Genomic DNA, 22,232 nt, shown 5'->3' with positions numbered 1-22,232 from the left:
CAGGTTTTAAGTGTTTTGGGGAAAATGGATCCCAAGGATGGTTTAAGATTAGATAAGATTGAAGAAATTTCTAAAGAACTAGCCAGTTCAAAAGAAGACCAGGAGATGGAAGGATCTTCTGCCAACGAGATTGTTTGGTTGGATATGGCTGATAATTTTGAAGTAAGATTGGAGATTTTTTCTTTGAAGAAAATAGCAATGTTGTCACATTTCTTTTGGATATCATCACTGTTGGGAAATTGAATAGAATATTAGGGAGTAATTATGCTTTGTACACAGGTAAATAAGGCCTTAGGGTTAAATTTTAAGCCATGTATTTTATTTCCATAGAATGTCTGTTTAGCCTTGTTAATACTTGTTCTATATTTAGAGAGCAGAATTCTGTAACTGGAAAGATTATCCATTTTTGGATGTTTCTTCCAAGTTCGCTCTTTTCTTCTAAGTAAAGTTTTCATTTCTTTTAAACTTTGTGTAAACCAAGGGTTTGTTGTTTTTTTTGTTCTAACATTTTATTAATCAGTGGGCTAATTTTGTCTGCTAATTTTTCAAGAGCCTTGGACCATTGAGAGGTGGTTAAAGCATCATTTTCAAAAGTGATACTATTGATTGCATCAGGAAGATCATTATGTAGGTCTTCAGGTTTAAATGGTTTCCGAGAAGAGAATATAGAGTTAGTCGTGGACTGTACAGATGGAAGAGATTTAAAAGATAGGGTACTGGAAAAGAGATGATGATTGAACCATGGGTCAGCTTTAATATCAAATTTAGAATCAGAACATCAGTCGTTAGCAAATATTAGATCTAAAGTATGCCCTGCTTTGTGGATTGGACCTAAGATGCTTTGATCCCATAGCTTTAAGGGAATCGAAAAAAGTCTCACAAGCAGAGGAACATGGGACCACATCAGTATGAAGGTTAAAGTCTCCCATTATGATGGTTGGCACATCAGGGCATAAATGGGTGGCTAAAAACTCAACTAAAGGTGAGCAATTAAAATCTAAAGAGCCCAGAGGGCAATAGGCAAGACATACTTGCATAAATTTGGATTTAAAAAGACATACTTCAAAAGGAGCAGAGATGTTGAACTGCACTTGTTGTAACATTAATTCTTTTTTCACTATTAGCATGATGCCTCCACCTTTGCAGTTCTGACATGGAAAAGAAAAAAACATCAAAAATAGCATTTCTTATTTGGTTAACTAAAGCAATATGTGACTGTTTTAACCAAGTTTCAGTTATTCCACAAATAGGGAGTATTCTGATAATAAGTTATTAATGATAGGTATTTTTTTGCTAATAGATTGAGCATTAAGCAGAATCCAAGTTAATGTCAGACAGGATGTTAAGGAAATAGGTGCAGTTATTGGAATATTGCGCTAAATTCTAGGATGAATCAAAGACGGTGACTTATTGAATAACGAATAGTGGTAACCTTTTTTTTTTGAGCTAGTATAATTTACTAAAACTAATATAATTTCCACGGTTAGAGACAACAGGTATAGTATTTATAAATGATGATGACATGATTGAGAAAGTAACAAAATAGAATTCTCTGAGAAACTTACAGATGAAAAGACAGCAAAGACCAGCAAAGTCCCAGAGATTTGGCGCTCAGGGACGACACAAAGGGGTGCGCAAAGGGGCCTGCCCCTTTAACGCACTCCTTTGGTGCGCGGCGCCTCAGATATCACGCACTCTCTCTTGATCCCGTGCCCCCTGATGATGTCACTCTGGGGAGGAGTTGGTGTCGGCGGGGCCAGGCGCTCTCGGACTCAGGCGGAGGGAACAGCAAGCGGCAAGGTGGAACAGGAAGCTGGAGAATGGCAAGTCCAGCAGGCTCTTGTTGCCCTGAGTGGTAAAAGGCAAATGGCTCGATAGACAGCAGTGGGGACCTTTAAAGGCGCCTCTGGCGTCACATGCTCACTCTTGATCCCGCACCCCCTGATGACGTGTCACGGGGAAGGAGTTGGTGTTGGCGGGACCAGGCAGTGCTCGGACTCAGGCGGCGGGAACAGCAGGCGGCAAAGTGGAACAGGAAGCTGGAGGATGGCAAGTCCAGCAGGCTCTTGTTGCCTCGAGTGGTAAAAGGCAAATCATGCTTTCTTAGTACGCTATCTAATTGAATCAAGCGTGATATTTAGAAGTCTATAAGTTTAATTTTATTTCATCATACTGCTTTCCATTTAATTTATTGTTTAATAAAATATGATAGTTTGGTTAAAAAATGTTTTTTTTCCTGTTAGCAGTTATATACAACTCTCCAAGGATAAATATGTTTGTAAAAAAAAAATCTGTAGTACAACATTTTAGTGAACATGTTGGACTTAGACAACTGGAATCCCAATAAATTGCAATACTTGAAGAAGGGGCCCATACAGTCTCTAAAGCTTATATAATATGATATCTTTTTATTATCCTTATGCTGGACCAATAATAAGTAACACAACTTACTAAGATTTCACTAGATAATAATCAAGCACTATGGAACTTATGCAATAAATTTTAATGTACACACTAAAAATATTGTGCTATGCATCATGCACATTAAGATGGTCTCTCATCACATTAACATGCGAGTGTTAAATTAGCACGTGCGTGAATGTACCTGAGGGAGTGTCATTTACAACTTTTACCAGTCCCAGGAAATAGCGTGATTTGCTCTCTACCTGCTATTTCCTGTGGGTCTGGTGAAACCTGAAAATTTGACATCAGTTAGTAAAGAGATTTCAGCTTGTAGCTAGTGTGCACAATAGGATTTTTTTGTTTCTATGCCCACTATTACCATGGCCACATTATTGTGGCAATAAAATTAATGTGCTCTACAGCCACTAAACCTTACAATGACAAGAAATATTAAAAGAAATGTTATAACACCATTTCTACTTGTTTTGCTCGTCTCTCCCAGTGCAACCCCTGGTGAAACACGGCCCATGTCGGGGGACTGAACTTTGATGTAACCATCTTTACTGTTGACTGTTGTATATTCTAGTAAACTGAAGCTATTAAAACATTCTGATTTCTTTGGACTTAGAGCTTGAGGATAGCCCTCATTTGATGCAATGCACTTTCCCCTTTGGAATCTTGTTGGTGTATGTTTGTTAGACTCTGCCTCCTATTTGATGATTTGAAAATTTATTATATACCATTTTAAGTGGTATTTTACCATACATATTAAATTTTTACCTATCATGAGTTTTATTGCATAGGCCCCCATGTCTTTTAAGCTATTTAGAAGGTAATATGCTATTATAACTGAAAATCTAAAAGCAGCTTTTAGCCCACTATAACAGATGTTTTCTGTCTCTTTAATCCAGGGATCTTGCTGCAAGAAATTGTTTGGTAGGTGAAAATAATATTCTGAAAATCAGTGACTTTGGAATGTCTCGTCAAGAGGATGATGGGGTATATTCATCTTCTGGCTTAAAGCAGATTCCCATCAAGTGGACTGCTCCAGAGGCTCTCAACTATGGTAAGAAGATATTCTTTGTTTTATTATAAGAAAAGTAACATAAGGGATATGAAGCTGTATTTGTATTTATTAAAATGTATTAATCGCTTAACACAAAATAGGCCTAAGCGATTTACAGTAAAACAAGCATAAAATTAAAATTGATGACAAAACATACACAATAAAAAGACATAAAAGTAAGGACCAACCGACAACAGCACAGAATAAACATGGGTATATTACGATAGAGGGTTCTTCAGAAGGAGTCTGATTTTTTTAGAATTGTCGTATAGACAAAAGTCACCTTATCAGACCACTATCAGCACGGGCTAGCCATAGGCCTGCTGCAGAAGGAAGAACTTCAATTGGAGTCTGAATTTTTTTAAGATTACCTTCAAGACGGAGATCATATGGCAGTGAGTTCCATAAAGAAGGGCTGCTACTGAAAATGAGGTTTCTCTAGTTATAGTCAAACGGGCAAGACGAACAGATGGAATGTCTAATACTCCACGTTGGGATGATCTTAAAACCCGGGTTGGCTTATAAATCCTTAAGAGAGCATTGGACCAAGATGGAGAGTCACGGCTCAGCAATGTAAAGGTGGACATAGCAATTTTATACCAAATACGGTCATGAATGGATAACCATTTCGGGCTATTCAGAATTGGTGTAATATGATCATAGCGTTTCACATTCGATACAAGTCTGGCAGCTGAATTTAATAACAATTGTAATGGCTTAAGTGAATTCTTCGGTAAGCCTAATAGTAGACTGCTACAGTAGTCTACATGAGGAAAGATGAGTGCACGTACAATGGTGTGAAAATCGGAATTATATAACAAGTGACGTAGTCCAGCAATTAAACGTAATTTGTAAAAACCCGTTTTAATAATTGATTTAATTTGAGACTGAAATGATAAAGTTGCATCAAGAATGACGCCAAAACTTTTGATGGGATTGCCAGATTTGCAAGAAAGTACTTTTCTGGGCCCATGATTCCCGAGTTACAGGCCACCCCGGACAAGCTCGGACACTTGCGTACCTCCAACACTATTATTGGTGGCCAGACATGAAGAAGGACGACCAGTCCTATGTGGAGTCTTGTCATATTTGCGCCCGACATAAACCAATCACGGGCCGACCCTGGGGTTTACTGCACCCCTTACCTGTTCCCACTGAGCCCTGGACGCACATCTCAACAGACTTCATTGTCTATCACCATCCATCGAATGGCAATACCGCCATCTGGGCGATGATAGATCGCTTCTCTAAGATGGCGCACTTCGTCGACCTGCCCGGCCTTCCCTCAGCTCCACTGCCAGCCCAGCTCTTTGTCGCCATGTCTTTCGGCTCCATGGACTACCCAAACACATCCTTTCTGACTGTGGGACCCAGTTCACTGCTAAGTACTGGAGGTCCCTCTGCAAGAAGTTCAACATCTCTCTGGACTTCACGACCGCCTATCATCCCAAAGCCAATGGGCAAGCGGAACAGACAAACCGAACCCTTAAGCAATTCCTACGGGCCTACATAAATACCAAACAAGACAACTGGGTGGATCTACTCACCTGGGCAGAATTCGCCCTCAACTCACACCCATCTTCAGCCACCGGGTCCTCACCTTTTTAGGTGGTCTACGGCAAACAACCACTTCCTCCACTGCCACTACCCATAGCAGTGCCCTCACAGGCGGCACAGTTAACCGCCCATGAACTACACCAACTCTGGGACCTCGGCCAACAACTACCACATAAGGCCAGCCAGAAAGCCAAGAAATTGCGGATGCCCATTGTAGGGCTAGCGCACAATTCAAACCCGGCGACAATGTTTGGCTCAGCATGCGGTACATCTGCCTCAAGCCCCCATCTATGCGCCTCGCACCCCTATACATCGGACCCTTCCCGGTGCTTCGTCGCCTGGGCCTAGGCTCCTACCAACTCCAGCTACCAGCATCACTCAGGATCCATAATTCCTTCCATGTTTCCCTCTTGAAACCAGTGGTATTATCCTGGCCGAAGAAGCCACCCGAGCCACAGCCCATCTCCTCCGAGGCAGATGTCACCTACCAAATACAATTTGTCGTGAATGTGAGGAGACGTGATCGAAAATGGGAATACTTGCTCGCCTGGGAGGGTTTTGGCCCTGAAGAAAATAACTGGGAACCAGCTTCCAATATCCTACACAAGAATCTCCTCGCACAATTCCATGCATCTCACCCACGAAAACTGAAACCCCCTAGGAGGGGGCCTAGAAGGGGGGATACTGTTATACTTGCCGGCCGTGGTCGGCTTCTCTTACCTGCCGCCCGGCAGCTGACTCTGGTCCCGGCATCCTTGCAGCGGCGGCGAGCTGCTGCACTCCGCCCCTGCTTCGATCCTCCCACAGTCCACGGGGAGGCCGAGACGCCGCCGGTCACTGGTCTATTCTGGGCCCTCCCTAGGTCCACATGCGCCTGTCTGCCCCTTCTTAAAGGGCCAGCGGCGGGAAAACCAGGTCCGGCCCATACAATGACATCAGATCCTCTGGTCTATTTAAGGGAGCTCCCAGACCAGCAAACCGACTTGGCAATGAGTTCCCAGGTGCTTGCTTCTTGGTTCCTGTCTCGGTGTACTTCTTTGAAGATTCCTTCTCTGCGTTCTTCACTCCAGGTGTTCCTGCTTCTAGTCTTCAGCTTTGGCAGACTCCTCGTCTCTCTGGGGTGCTAGCCACTGGACCCCGGCCTTCAGCTTCGGCCCTCCCGGGCCCCCTGGGGGTCCCTGGCCTGACTCCTTCTTCGTCTGCTCTTACTGGCTTTTAACCTTGGACCAGATTTGACTCTCGCTGCCTGCCTCGACCACAGAATGGACCCTGCCAACTGCCGCCTGCCTCCGACCTTGGACTGGACCTGACTCTTCTTCCACCTTTGGGCCAAGACCTGACACCACCATCCTCTGCCAGCTCCCAGGACCAGCCACGCAGAGGCCCAGCTAAAACCAGCCGGCCCTGGCACCCAAGGGCTCAACTTGCAGGGAACATTGGCTGGTACTGGCGAAGCTCCTGCCGGCCTCTGCTTCCCGTCCTGCCTCGCCTCCCAATGGTGGGAACCGGTGGAGTTCACCCTCCACAGGTTGCACCAACACCACCTCGGGCCAAGGGTCCACAACCCTAACAGTTACTTACTCTTTTGAAATATACAAAGACTAGGGGAAGTTAATAAGTAACATATTTAAAATAAATCAGAAACAAATCTTTTTCACTCAACAGACAATTATTTATCGAGTTTTTTTTTTATTTATCGAGTTTTATATACTGTCCGGTTTCGCCATCACAACGGTTTACAAAGTTTCGATGTTTAACAGGGTGCTCAAAAATTTACGTGCTTGTTAACATAGTTATAGTAGGCATTATAAGAGAGTTCGGTTGTTGAATTGAACAGGTTAAATTACGTGCTATGGATTAGATCTACATGTTTATATGGGTCAGTAGGGAGGAAGTTATAACATTTATTTATTTATTTAGTTATTTATTTTTAATTTTTATATACCGATGTTCCTGTAAAGAATACATATCGCACCGGTTTACAAGGAACTGAACATACGCCTCCAGGGCGGAAATACATTAAAACAGTTGCCTCAAGGCAGAATACATTAACACAAGTATACAGGAAAACTATTAAAAGAGAACATAGAGTCATTGGGTGTTTTGGTAGGCTTTGGTGAACATCCAGGTTTTTAGTTCTTTTTTGAAGGTTTTTAAATTTTGCTGTGTTCTCAGTTCGGTTGGGAGGGTGTTCCAGAGTTATGTTTCATATTGTATTTTGCATATTTATATTTTGTACATGTTTTTTTAATAATCCACTTAGCCTGGCAGGAATAGAAGTGCTTTTAAATTAAGCTCTGGAATTCATTTCCAGAGGATATGGTTAAGGTAGTTAGTATAGCTCAATTAAAAATAAAAAGATTTGGACAAGTTCCTGGGAGAGAAGACCATAAACTGGTATTAACCAAGTAGGCTTAGGGAATAGCCACTACTTATCACTGTGCAATAGCAGAATGGGATCTTTTTACTGTTTGGGGTTTTGCCAGGTACTTGTGACTTATAGCTAATGTTGGAAACAGGAAACTGGGCTTGATGAACCCTCAGTCTGACCCAGTATGACAATTCTAATGTTTCCCCAAATGCTACCTACCTGCTTATCTAGGCTCCTGTTCCATCAGCAGCACCCCTCCTCCTCATCTTCCTCCCCCTCTGTCGAGCCCATCCCACGGAAGGAATTCCCAATATGACTGCAGTGTAACACAAATGAACATAAACATAACCAAAACAGTTGGAATGAATATTAATACAGTTAGGTTTAACTTGCAGAATGGAAACATGCCCAAATTTACATGTGTGCAGGGGAATTTTATTTTATAACATACGCGCGCATGTTATAGCCGTGTCAATGTATGCTCGCCGGGAAGCGCACGCACATGGACACATGCACTCACGTTTTAAAATCTACACTTTAGTTTATCCACCACAATACCTAGCACACTCTTAGTGCCTAGCCTGCCTCGCTTCTATCCCCCTCCGCCCGACAGACTCTTCCCACCCATGTGTGCAGTAGGCACCCCCTCTATCAGTGCCTCAAGGAAATGAAAACGGCTCTGGTTCACCCCCTCCCCTGCAGGACTCAGCCTACCCACACATCAAGCATTTAGCAGCCTGAGCTCCCTCCCACTGCTCCATCAACTATCTGTATGCAGGAGAAGAAAAAACTCATCGTACAACCAGAATAGGTAAGGGGGAGGATGACCCCATTCTGCCAATGAACGGAGAAGTTACTTCGTCGCAATTGCCATTGAGGCCTAAACCCTGTCCAGGTGTGACCACTGCTCTTATTAGAAGGAGGAGAGCAGGTCTCACACTAGCCAGGCATGGTCCCACAGTGCCTGTGACAGCCTCTTCTTTATACTGGCTCCTTGACTGTCACCTCTAGTGGGAAGGCTTTATGCCACATGGCCCCTACAAAGGCCATATGGACAAAAGGCCTGAAGCTAAGGTAAAATTTGGGGTGGTTTCTGCACAATGAAAAAGGCTGCTCTAAGAACAGCTTGGCCTTTAACCAGGTATGCCTACTCCCCTCCCCCCCCCCCCCACCTACTTGTGCTCCTATTCCATTAGCAACGTCCATCCCCCCCACTCCCTATCCCACCCATCCCCTACAACCCATCGCTCAGGGGGAAATCCATTCCCCACTCATATTGTGCCCTAATCCCCAAAGGTCTTAGTTTCAGGTGTCTTAACTTTTGGATTGGCATTCTTTTGCATTTGATAACCATTCTATGAAAGTTGCATTGTGAGTTTGGAGCAACATGATTGCTGGTTCATCGATATCAATGACTGCAAATCTGGAGCAGCACTAATATGGGTGGATAATAGTGAAACAACAAGACTGCTGTTTATAGCCAAATATTTGTTTGATTTTTTTATTTTGTTTTTTTACATTTTTGCAAAGCAGTTTTTTGCTTCTGATTGGTATCACTTTATTTTTTTGGATTTTTTTCAAATCCTTTTTTGAGGGATATAAAAATTGCTAGGTTTTGATAGATTTTTAAATAGGTGTATGTTTATAAACATTGTTTAGGGGAGGGATTTAAGGCGTGACGTCACGACGTTTGGCGTCACGGCATGTGACGTCACGCATTGAGCGGCCCAATTGCACGCACAGGGGCTGCTTTCGCCCATGCAGGCATCCATCTTCGCCTCCGGGAGGCAGGGGAGCCGATGTCCATCTTCGGAGTAGGGCTGCGAAAAAGTAAGTCGTTGCTTTACACTGCGCTTTTCGCGCCTTGCTCCAGGAGGAGGGGAGAGAGGACTGGCAATCTCGAGTGGCTCCGAAAAAAAAAAGTTAGTCGTTGCTTTACACATGGGACTGTGAGGAGGGAGGAGGCCTTAGCTGCTGGGGGGGAGCAGGGAATTGAAGTGGTGAAAACGAGAGTCCCCCAAAAGAAAACAGGCAAAGTGCTGGAAGAAAGTGGAGGGAGGGGAAGAAAAAATACGGGAAAGCTTCAAAGCGTGTCTGGTCAATCCAGTAAAGCAGCCTTGCTTAGGGAGGAGGGGAGAGAGGACTGGCAATCCCGACCGTCCACTTCGTTGCTACTTTTTTTTTTTTTTTCGCTTTTCTATTTTTAGATTTTTTCCGCTTTCGTTGCTTTGGGAGGAGGGGGGAGAGGACTGGGGCTACCTAAGATTACTTTAAGGAACTACAGAGGACTCTGTCTGAAACTGTGGAGAATGTTGATGGTTCAGCAATTTCAAGATTACTCTTACTCAGGGGTGGGCAAGTCCGGTCCTCGAGGGCTGCAAACCAGTCAGGTTTTCAGGATACCCCTAATGAATATGCATGAAATAGATTTGCGTACAACTGAGGCAGTGTGTATGCAGGTCTCTCTCATGCATATTCATTAAGGATATCCTGAAAACACGACTGGTTTGCAGCCCTTGAGGACCGGAATTGCCCATCCCTGCTCTTACTCCTCAAACCTATATGGGAGGGTGGAAAGAAGGAAGCCACTGCTAAAGAAAAGCCATAGTATATGCCTCATAACTTTACAATCAAAAATGAAATCCCGCACATGTTGGCAAAGGTTTTGTGGTCTGATGAAACCAAAGTGACGCCTTTTGGTCTCAATGCTAAGCAATGTGTGTGACATAAAAGGTAGAGAGTCCATCAAGCTAGGTTGAGAGAACATTCAACAATTCTCATCTTTGGGTGAGTTTCCTCACTCCGAAGGTCATCAAATCTTCACAAGAGAGCACTATTCTGTTCATACGTCTCACTTTGAATGTCAAAGGGGCCCCTAACCCTTACACTAATACCTAAACCTGACTTCGAGTTACTAGGTGGGCCTCCTATAGAGATATAAATACCTACCTAGGATGAGGGCATTATGGCTAATCTCTCTCTCTCTCTCTCTCCTCTTCCTTCCTTCCCTCCCCCCCCCCCCCCCCCCCAGCGGTGGTTGTAGAAGAAGGGCACTGACAGCTAGGCTGGTTTCCTATCGCATGTGATATTTAGTGCATTTTGATAAATCCAGGCCTGTGTGTGCTATCTCTTTAAAAGTTATAGTGTTACAGGCTAGCACAGAGCATGTGTAGGCAGATCGCTCATTCTGCTAGCCCAAGACAGAAGTCTGGAAGGAAATCTCCTCTGATGCAATGCTTAAAAGTTATTATTTGTTTGCAATTAAGGATTTATGCACCGTGAAGACTTCAGAGTTGCCTGATTTCATGGAAGCAGAAGATTTATTTTTTTGATGGCAATTCAGTGTAGATTTTTTAAGTAGCTCTTCAGCATAAGTAACGGCATCGACTTTTCTTGCCATCCTGCATTCAAATCAGCTACACAGTAAGACACTTGAGCTGGGACATTGTTGATTGCATTGCAAGGACTAGTAGTAGCTGTGCATTCTAGCATTATTTTGCTAATCTTAAGCGAATCCTATGCATAAATCTGTGAGTCATTTATGAATATGTTATGATCCAGTTAAATCCAAAACACTGAACAACATGTGAAGAAAAAGTAACTGTCAGAGAAAACGTCACCCTAAAACACTCACAATAGGGCTGTTATATTACAAGGATGAAAAGACTTCAGATAATTCTGCATGCCTTTTTGCTAAAAGCAACTTGGCCCAAGATCTAAAATCCCCCCTCACCTATCCTTTATTTTCATAAAAGTGATTTTTATAATTTTAATAAAAAATTATGTGACTGTTCTTGTTAATTCATAGTTCCATGTACAAGAATACTGGTAAGAACTTATCTGACATCGAGGTGTATAAATTCAAATCTTCCTTACAACCAAACCATGAAGCGAATATTGGCCAATGTTTCACATGAAGCTACTTCAGGACTCTTCCTAAATAAAAAAAAAAAAATATATATATATATATATATATATATATATATATCTCTTAGAAAGGCTTGCTCTCTTAAAAATAGTATAATTTTTAAATATATATACTCACAGCATTATATAGCCTCATAAATCAAATTCTTTAAACATAGCTGAACCATTCTCCTATTGATTTAATCTTGTGTGGCTCAGAATGGTGCAGGCACGGTTAAATTGGTAACCAATCAAAACTCAAACAAGAATGCCCTTAAGTCCCATTGGTTATCATTTCAGACATAATTTGACTCATTTAGGTTCTTTGCATTGGATCACATTCAGGAGAATAGTATGAGAGGAGGCAATAGAGACAAACTTATCCTGAATTGAACAATGATGGAATTTTCATTTCAATGCAGTAGTACCTTACAGGTTAAGTTCAGCAATCTAGTGGGGACTATTTTTTTTTTTTGTTTGTTTTAATCTTAAATTCAATAATTGAATGGGGACTATTTTTTGTTTTGATTTTTAGGATTCTTTTTTCAAATTTGCTTCATTTAAAGATTACAGAATGAACAATCATAATATTAGAATTGACTTTACATAGAAATTCATGAATAATATGAAATAACCAATGGGACTTAAGTGCATATTTGTTCAAGTTTTGATTGATTATACCAGTTTAATCATGTACTACTTTCTTCATATAAAAGTTTGTTTGCCTGCACCATTTTAAGCCACACAAAATTAGTAGTATAGCTCCATTTGAAAAGTTTGTTTGCTTTATGAAGTTATATGGTACTGTAGAGTATATATATTATAAATTATACTGTTTTTAAGAGAGTAAGTCTTTCTGACACATACATTTTTTTATTTAGGAAGAGCCCTGAAGCAGCTTCATGCAAATCACTGGCCAACATGAGTTCTATGGTTGGGTTGTTTTACTGTTACTGCAGTGAGGAAGATTTGAATTTATAATTCTCGATGTCAGAAATTCTTATCAATATTCTTGCACGTGGAACTATGAAGTGTTGCATGTGCCGCCCACAGCAGGCCCACATCCGGGCCCACTTACCCCAACTGCCAGCTCCTGCTCCTGGTTCGACCTCCCTCGCAGCAGTAGGCAACCACCTGTGCACCCGAGCTTCCTCTGCCGTCCTCGGCTCCTCCGCAGACTCCTCAGTTCCATAGCGGGCCTCAACGCGTGGTCCATGGGGAGATGCCGCCATCCAGCACCACGCCACCCTCTAGGTGTGTGCGCACCTCTCTGTTTTTTAAAAGGACCACAGCGGGAATCCACCCCACGGCCCTGGATGATGATGTCACTGGGTCCCGGTATATAAGGCCGGGCCCAGCCAATGCTTCCTGGCCTTGGCAACAGGTCTCCACGTTCCTCATGTGCTCGTTGCTTGTACGTGATCCTTTCTACGTTCCTGGTTCCCGATCCTGTCCTCGTTCCTGCTCCTATACCCAATCCTTGCCTCTACATCTCAGATTGACTTCTGGTTTGATCCCTGCTTTGCCTGACCACGTCTCGGATTGACTCCTGGCTTGACCCCTGCTTTATCTGACCATTCTCGGACTGTCTCCTAGTTTGATCCTTGCTCATTTGACCGCCTGTCCTTGTCTGCCACCTGTCCTGACCACAGCCTGCTCACCAATGCCTCTACTGGTTCTACCCTGGACTTGGCTTCACAGGCTTCGGCCTACTACTACTCGGGAGCCACCTGTCCTGCCTCCTGTACTCCATTGGCGCCCAGGTCTCTGGATCTCTGCCTCGTCTGGACTCGTCTTCATCTTCCTGCTACCACTGCTGGTCCCTAGCTGAATCCATCATCATACCCTGGACAGAGGCCCACCTAAGATCAGCCGACCCCGGCACCCAAGGACTCAACCTGCGGGGAACGAGGGCTGGTATTCGCAAAGCTCCTGCCAGCCTCCGTCGATCAGCCAGCTCTGCCTTCTGACAGTGGGGATTCATGGGGCTTGCCCTGCGGGTAGTGTCAACCCCACCTTAGGTCAAGGGTCCACTCCGGCGCATCAAGTTGCCAAGGCCATGGACTCGACGGAGCCGTCCACCCTCCAGGCCATTCCAGGCCTGGCTTCCAAGGTCCAGGAGCAGCAGTGGTTCCTAGAGGCACTGGCCTCCGTCGAGCGCATCCATGCCTGTCTTGTTACCTATGCAGGCCCTTCTGCACAAACCTCGACTCCAGCCAGCCATCAACCGTTTTCCTCGCCCTCTAGGGCTCTGCTGGCACTACCCGCTCCTCCCTGTTTCAACGGGGATTCCAAACTCTGCAGAGGGTGTATCAACCAATGCTTCATGTAGTTTGCTCTGCAGCCATCCATCTTCCAGGATGAACTCACGAAGGTTACCTTCATTCTCTCTCGACAAAGAGGGTAAGGCATTGGCATGGGCTTCCCCCCTGTGGGAGCGCTCTGACTTTCTCCTGCAGGAACTGTCTCATTTTGTGGCTGTCTTCCGTCAGACCTTTGATGATCCAGGGAGGCAGGCTGGGGCAAGTACCAGTCTTATACGTTTGCGGCAAGGTCAATGAGCCCTCAATGATTATACCCTTGAGTTTCGAACTCTTGCTACAGAATTATCGTGGCAAGAATATTGCCTCCGAGCCATCTACCTGGATGGTCTGTCCCCCCAGCTCAAGGATGAGTTCGCGGCCCATGAGCTACCTTCCTCCCTACCGGCCTCCCAGGATCTTATCGACCTGGCAGGCCGTATTGATCATCGCCTCCAAGAGTGTCACCAAGAGGTTCGGACACCCAGACGACCTACTATGGAGCATTCCCGCTCACCACCAGCAATAGAACAGGACTTCTCAAACCTATCCTGAGGACCCCACTGCCAGTCAGGTTTTCAGGATCTCCACAATGAATATGCATGAGAGAAATCTGTATACCTTGAAGGCTCAGTAAACCTGAGGAAGTGGCATTCTTGTATTCCGCACATAACACCCAGTTGGTGCGCTGTTGATACTAGAACATGGAGAAAGAAACTCATGAAAATGGAAGGCAATAACATTTCCAAGAAAGATTTCAATCAAAATCATCTTCTAGGTAACAAAGTATAAACTGTAAAATATCAGCTCATTCTTTTTGGCAGTTTGTCTTGTAATACTAGGCCACAGACAGAAAGACAGACAGGCCCAGTGCCACCGGGTATGCAAACCGTGCAATTGTACAGGGCGGCATACCTAGTGGGGCAGTGTTGGGAGCAGGGAGAGTCCCGTGTTGCTGCCGGTGGACCCGATCTCACCGGCAGCAGAAGTGGTGGCCTGTAGAGCTAGCCAGTGGGATCGGGTCCACTGTGGCAGAAGAAGCAGGAGGTCCATGGTGCTGCTGGTGGCCCCAATTCCACCGGTGGCAGAAGAAGCAGGATGCACATGGTGCCACCGGTGGACCCGATCCCACTGGCGGCAGAAGAAAAAGGAGGCCATAGCAGAGGAGGAAGTCCATCCGGCAATACCTCCTCATGTGCTTGCCCCACTGGTATTCAGCACTCGCAGTGCTTGCATTTCCAGTATTCTCATCTCGCGATGCATGCGATGAGAATATAGGAAGTCCTAGTATCACGAGTGTTGAATTACCTCAGGGTCAGCACATAAAAAGTTGCTGCAGAACAGCTGCTCTCAAGAAAGAATGATCCATGGACCTTGACTGCCTGGTCTGCATATGTGTGTGAGTGACTGAGAGGCTGCCTGGGATGGGTGGATAAATGAATGGAGCCTACCTGGTATGCATATGTGTGAGTGTGAATGGGAGCCTGTCTGGGGTGAGTGGGTGATGTGAATGGTGCCTGCCTGGGATGGGTGGGGGTATGAGAATGGGAGTCTGCCTGGTATTTGGGTGGATGTTGAATGGGAGCCTGCCTGTGGTGTGTGGGTGTAAATGGGAGCTTGACTGGGGGGGGGGGGGGGGGGAGAGAATGTGAGCTGCCTGGTGTGGGTTGGAGGTTGTGTGTGTGAGTGAGAGTGAGAGAAGGGGTGCTGCAGGTGGATTTCAACCTGCCAGCAGCTGAAATGAAGATGAGAGCCTGATGCTGCTGGTAAATCCCAACCAAAGAAGAGCTGGAGACACCTGCGAGTTTTTCTGAGAGGGGAGCGTATGTGTATATGAACTTGTTTGTATATAAGAAAACGAGGAAAAAGTTTATGCATCCCACTCCCACTAATCCATGACAATCTGAGGGAGACTGGAAATCAAAGTTCCCAGGTATAAAGAGTGTGAATTTTTAAAATCCTTTTTAGTTTTATTTTTCAGGTGTTGTTTGATGTGTCTGCTGTTTTGAAATATTTTATTGGTGTTTGGGACATTTTAAAAAACTTGTATATGAGTTTTTAATTATTTGATTCATCATCTTTTTTTGAAATAGTATGTTTTTAATATTATGCTTATATATGTATTTTATTTCTTGATTTTATTGTTTGACATTTGAGGAATGGTGATGATTCTGTGTTTTCACTGTTGTACTGCATAGAGTGTCTGGCATCTTGCGGTTTCCAGTTCAGTTTTTGTCTGTGCGTTTGTATTTCTACTTTATGGTTGCTCTATTCTGTATTTGGTGAGAGTCTTTTATGTTCTGCATGTATGACTGAGGTGAGGCATCCTCCTAATAGGAAGTGTATTCGGGCTTTCAGAGGGTCAAGCCTACACCCATCACACATCACAATAGGCCTAATGCCATATGGGTTCCAGGTGATTTTTTGCAGGGATTTCTGGTTGGCATCACATCGGTGCATGTAATGTAAGTGATATTTTTACACGTAACAAAGGAGAGAGGAGAATGAGCTCACTCAGTACATCTTAACACACAGGCGTTTTGCATAAACTGTTTTACTCAAAGTGACTAACTAGACAAATGACAATATCATATGATGTTTATGCTCAAACAGTGTAATCTGCAGCCTCTCACCGCGCAATGGGTCACAGGCTGTAGTCAGCTCATAGAGCTTAATTTTTTGTAATCATTTACCGTCATTTGTCCACCCACTACCTTTATTTAAACCATTTCATTAACAATCTAAAGAATTTTTTATTAGTGATTTTTAATTAGAACAGAACGTTCTTCTAAATGTCAAATCCAAAAATAGAATACTTAGCCATCAGTATTTTTCAGACCAGCCACTCCGGGCTTTGCTGTTTAAATTTTAACCAACCCAACATGAATCACGTTTCAACTGAAATATCAGTCTTCTTCAGGGGAGATATAAATTGTCAATTCAGGCCAATATATTCTGTGTACCCCGGACCAAGTTTAAAAGTCTCTTTATTGGGATACAAAAAATGGCGCGTCATCTGAGACGCTGACCCGCCATTTTTTGTATCCCAATAAAGAGACTTTTAAACTTGGTCCGGGGTACACAGAATATATTGGCCTGAATTGACAATTTATATCTCCCCTGAAGAAGACTGATATTTCAGTTGAAACGTGATTCATGTTGGGTTGGTTAAAATTTAAACAGCAAAGCCCGGAGTGGCTGGTCTGAAAAATACTGATGGCTAAGTATTCTATTTTTGGATTTGACATTTAGAAGAACGTTCTGTTCTAATTAAAAATCACTAATAAAAAATTCTTTAGATAGTTAATGAAATGGTTTAAATAAAGGTAGTGGGTGGACAAATGACGGTAAATGATTACAAAAAATTAAGCTCTATGAGCTGACTACAGCCTGTGACCCATTGCGCGGTGAGAGGCTGCAGATTACACTGTTTGAGCATAAACATCGTATGATATTGTCATTTGTCTAGTTAGTCACTTTGAGTAAAACAGTTTATGCAAAACGCCTGTGTGTTAAGATGTACTGAGTGAGCTCATTCTCCTCTCTCCTTTGTTACGTGTTAGATTAAGGAGAGGTAGCTGCTTCATTAATTTGAGTGATATTTTTACTGCAGATTACTGTACTTTGACATTTTTCATGTAAAATATAAATGCATAACTCTTAACAGTGTGTGGAATGGTGCGGGAGGTGTTGTGCATGGATATAAGATTCACCAGCTATGGGTTCGGGGAGGGTGGGGGGATGATGTCAGTTTTTAAAGTTTGTATCACTGAAGGGAGCTGGGTGGGTTGGTTTTTTTTTTGTTTGTTTGTTTTGTGGGCCTGGGACAGAGAATGAATGAATGAACGGGGGGGGGGGGGGGGGGGGGCACAGTAATTCGCACAAGGCACCTGTTCTCATTTTATGAACTATTTACATGGGAAAAAATGAACAAAAATTGTTAAATTAATGTATATTTTTAATATTTTCCACTGGTCTACCTGCTCAAAAAATGTATTGTTTATTTTCTTTTATTTTTAGGGAGATACAGTTCTGAGAGTGATGTGTGGAGTTTTGGGATTCTTCTGTGGGAGACCTTCAGTTTGGGAGTCTGTCCATACCCTGGAATGACTAATCAGCAAGCACGAGAGCAAGTTGAGAAAGGTTGTTGCTAAAATTCATGTCTGGGTTAAGGGAATTTGAATTTGTTGATGGGTGTAAAGAAAATTATATAGCTATGGGAATAATGCAGTGATGCTTGATCATTGTCATTCAATAGCAGTTATCCTAGTCTCATACAGCCATGTTTTATTCCTAAGGGAGTACTGTACACAACATTTTACAATTCTGCAAAATTATGCATACAATATAATCATTAGAGTCAATTTTCAAAGGGTTTAGGCTCCTATCTTTTGGAATTAGGCTCCTAATTTGCCATGTTTGAAAATTTAGGCACCTAATTTCATTAGGACCCTAAAAAATCGGTGACTACAGGGGCAGTTTTAGGGCAGGAGACAAAGTTAGGAGCTTAGCACTGATTTTCAGAACCATGTATGTAACTTATGGTCTCAGTTCTTGGAAAATAAATAGCAGGGCTAAATTTAGGTTCCTAAATGTATATGAATTTTCAGGACAAGCAGGATGGTAGTCCTCACAAATGGGTGACATCACAGGATGGAGCCCAATCACGGAAAACTTCTGTCAAAGTTTCCAGAACTTTGACTGGCCCCTACTGGGCATGCCCAGCATGGCACTAACCCTGCAGCCAGCTGGGTCCCGCTTCAGTCTTCTTTTTTCCGCGCAGCAGTAGCCTCGCGGTTAAGGAGCTCTGCAGAGATTCCTGACAGGAATTTTCCTCACGGAATTATTAAAAGTTAATTTGCCCCACAGGGGTCCCTCTTCTAATTTTTTCAAGCCGCAATACTTCAGTAAGTTTTTACCCGTTTTTCCGTCGATTACCATCAAGTTTGGCCCTCACAGCCTACTGGCAGTTGACCGTACCGCGGCTCAATTTTCTTTCATGGTCATGGCATCAGGATTCCATCAGTGCCCGGACTGTAATCGCACCATATCCATCACAGACACCCATAAAGTCTGTGTAATGTGTCTTGGATGAGAGCACGATGTCTTGACCTGCACCAAATGTGCCTTAATGACACCAAAAGGTCGCAAGGCCAGAATGGAGAAGATGAAACTTCTCTTCCGTGCTCAAACCCCAACTCCGTCCATTGCATCGACATCGTCGGAACCGGCACCGTCAACTTCATGCCAGCATCGTCCACCGACCGGTGACCATCTGGCATCGATGACATCTCAGCCTTCGACACCCTCTACTCCCCCTCAGAACCGAGGGGATTGTAGAGACAAACATCGCCACCGGCATAGAAAGTGTCAGACCATCGAGGGAGCGAAATCATCAACCTCGCCATTGTCCGAACCGCCATTGAAGAAACCCCGTCCAGAAAAGACACCGACCTTTTCGACGACCAGGTCACCGAAGCAACCCTCCCCCGATGGGGCATCGGGAGCCACAACTTCGCCTTTAACGGTGGTCCCTCCGGCTATGCCTCTGACTCCTTATGTTCCGGAGCTGGGGCTGCTTGCTCCAGGTCTCTGAGAAGAACTGAACCGGATGGTTCCGGAGGCCATCGACAAGGCAAAGCAACGACTCCAGGTTCCTCTGGCACCGATTGCAGAACCGATCACCGACCCGATTTTGGCAGCGTTGGCACCGCTGCTCTCCAGGATGGAAGCGCCAAATGCCGCTTTTCCACCGATGGATCCTGGGTCACCGATGGCGCCGGTGCCCTCTCTGCTCACTCTGTCATCGGGAGGGGAAACACCATTTCGCATCCCTCCTTCGGGAGTTCTGCCTTAGCCATCAATGCCGATTCGTCCATCGCCACCAATCCAACCATCGGTGCCGATACGCCAGACGGCACCACCGAGCCATCCATCGATGCCCTCGATGCTTGTGCCGGTGCCTTTGATACCTTCATCGGTGCCTCCAATTATTCCTTCGGTTCCTTCGGAGCCTAGACCAGGACCTTCAGGTATCCCACCATCCCGTCCCCCTCTACATCTGATCCTTATGATACCTGGACTGATGATTCCTCACCAGACACCAATGATTTGCCTTCACCACCTTCACTCACTGAAAGCAGAAAGCGTTCTCCTCCAGAGGACCTTTCCTTTATAAATTTTGTAAATGAAATGTCTGAATTGGTTCCCTTCCAATTACAGACTGAACAGGATGATAGGCATCAGATGGAGTTGCTCCAATTCTTGGATGCTCCCAAGGTAATAACCTCCATCCCTATCCACCAGGTTCTTCTGGATCTCCTGAAGAAGAACTGGGAACATCCTGGCTCCATTGCTCCAGTCCACAGGAAAGTTGACACTACCTATTTGGTGCAGTCAGCTCCCAGCTTTCAGAAACCACAATTGGATCACCAATCTGTAGTGGTGGAATCTGCACAGAAGAGAGCAAAGAGATCAAAGCCTCACACTTCTTTTCCCCCTGGCAAGGAACAGAAGTTTCTAGATGCCATTGGTCGCCGAGTCTTCCAAGGATCAATGCTCATCTCACGAATTGCCGCTTATCAGCTCTATATGACCCAATATAACAGGGTCACTTTTAAGCAAATAAAAGACTTGACGGACTCCCTGCCTCAGCAATTTCAAGAACAGCTCCAAACCATAGTAAACAAAGGTTTTGAGGCAGGCAAGCATGAGATCAGATCATCTTATGATATCTTTGATACTGCTGCTAGGGGTGGGAACTTTCACACATTGGGGGAGGGATTATTTGGCCTGGTGTGGCCCTTTAAATTTCAGCACAGAGGTATTGGGATGCAAGTTAGCATCCTGATGCATCTGAGAAAAGTTAGTTACAGTTCCTGATTTGTTGCTGACGTTTTGGAAATTAATGTGGCTTGCGTTATGTGAAGCAAGCCGTGTTTCTATTTGCATTAGATTAGGTATGTATGAGCTGCTTTGCATTTATTTGCATATTTATATCTTTGCAAAGTAGCTCATTTAAATACAGGACATTTTTTTGGGGGGGGGGCTGTTGCATGATAGTGAAAATATCACGTGATTAACATTGCACAATAAATATCACGTGTTTAACATTGCACAATAAACTCTATTTTTTGTTCGTTAAATGTTTATTGTAGTTTAGTAAAAAATACCCCTAAGTTTGTCCCTGAGACAATGAAGTGACTTGTCCAAAGTCACAAAGAATAACAGTATGAATTGATCCCTGGTTTCCCTTGTTTTCAACCTGCAGCTGTAACCACAAGGCTACTCCCCCATATCAGCTTTGATATTTTAACAATTATGTGGTATAAAACAGCTAGTCTAAGCATTCTGAACAACCATAGGTGGCTTCTGACCTGAGTGAATAATCCTTACATAACAAAACTGGTACTGTTGTTAAATATTTGCACTTTGTGCACCATTTTAGAACAGTACTGTACCGAACTGATGGAAAAATATATTAAGTATTTTAGGAAGATTTCAAAACTTGAACCGAACCTAGAGGTCTAAAATCTGCACTTGGACAGCTAGTAACATGTTAGACATCTTGAAATAAAATTTCAAAGGTTTAGTTGAGATTCATGTACATACAATGAGCAGTTACACAACAGGAGGCTAACTTTCAGACAAAAATGCATGGTGTCATATATGTGCGTATATGACTGTGAGCAAATCTACACAAGTATTTTATAATGCACATATGTGATATACATTCATTTTATAAAATAAACATATCTCTACCCCAAGGCTTACACGCAAATACTTGCAGTGTATTAAAACCATGTATATCAATGCATTGAATGTGCATACTTTTCTTACCTATTTAAAAAATATATGAGCGTATATTTTATGCACAAATATACAGTAGGACTTATTGTGTAATATAAAAGCATAGAATTGATGGCAGAAAAGGACCAAAAGGTCCATCCAGTCAGCACAGCAAGCTTATGGTAGTATCTGCCGTGCCATTCAGGTTACCCCCATGCTTATCGGTTTCCCAAACCATAAAAGTCAGGACCCTCGTTGGTTACTGTCTGAATCCAATTTCCTGTAACTCCTTGCCATTGAAGCAGAAATCAATGATGGAGTTGTTTTTAGCAGTATGTAGGCTTATTGGCTAAGGGTAGTAACCGGTACAACAGCAAGTTACACCCATGTTTATTTGATTCCCCAGACTGGAAAAGTCAAGGCCCTCATTCTTTTCTGTCTGAATCCCATTACCCTTTTCCCTTGCCGATGAAGCAGAGGGCACTGATGGAATTGCATTTACGTTATGTAGGTTTATTAGTTAAGGGTGCACTCTTTTCTACATTTCCATCCTCTAGTTTTAGGGATCCACAGTATTTATCCCATGCCCCTTTGAAATCTTTCACGTTTTGTCTTCACCACCTCCTCTGGAAGGGCATTCCAGGCATCCACCACCCTCTCTGAAGAAATATTTCCTGAGGTTGGTTCTGAGTCGTCCTCCCTGAAGTTTCATTTCGTGACCACTAGTTCTACTGATTTCTTTCCAGCGGAAAAGGTTTGACAGTTGTGCATTATTAAAACCTTTCAGGTATCTGAAGGTCTGTATCATATCACCCCTGCGCCGCCTCTCTTCCAGGGTATG

The 22,232-nt window shown here is 43.7% G+C and overlaps 1 protein-coding gene across 1 annotated transcript in view; it reads left to right on the top strand.

The window, feature by feature from the left end:
* FER (FER tyrosine kinase) overlaps positions 1–22,232 on the top strand; it is a 612,331-nt gene that overhangs the window by 574,224 nt on the left and 15,875 nt on the right. The window contains exons 18-19 of the mRNA XM_029572126.1: positions 3,315–3,469; positions 17,624–17,746. Coding sequence (XP_029427986.1) covers positions 3,315–3,469; positions 17,624–17,746 — 278 coding nt within the window. The remainder of the gene's footprint in view (positions 1–3,314; positions 3,470–17,623; positions 17,747–22,232) is intronic.

This window comes from Rhinatrema bivittatum, chromosome 1 (assembly GCF_901001135.1).
Source record: "Rhinatrema bivittatum chromosome 1, aRhiBiv1.1, whole genome shotgun sequence".
Classification (NCBI taxonomy): domain Eukaryota; kingdom Metazoa; phylum Chordata; class Amphibia; order Gymnophiona; family Rhinatrematidae; genus Rhinatrema; species Rhinatrema bivittatum.
This window is presented reverse-complemented; position numbering and strand designations above follow the sequence as displayed.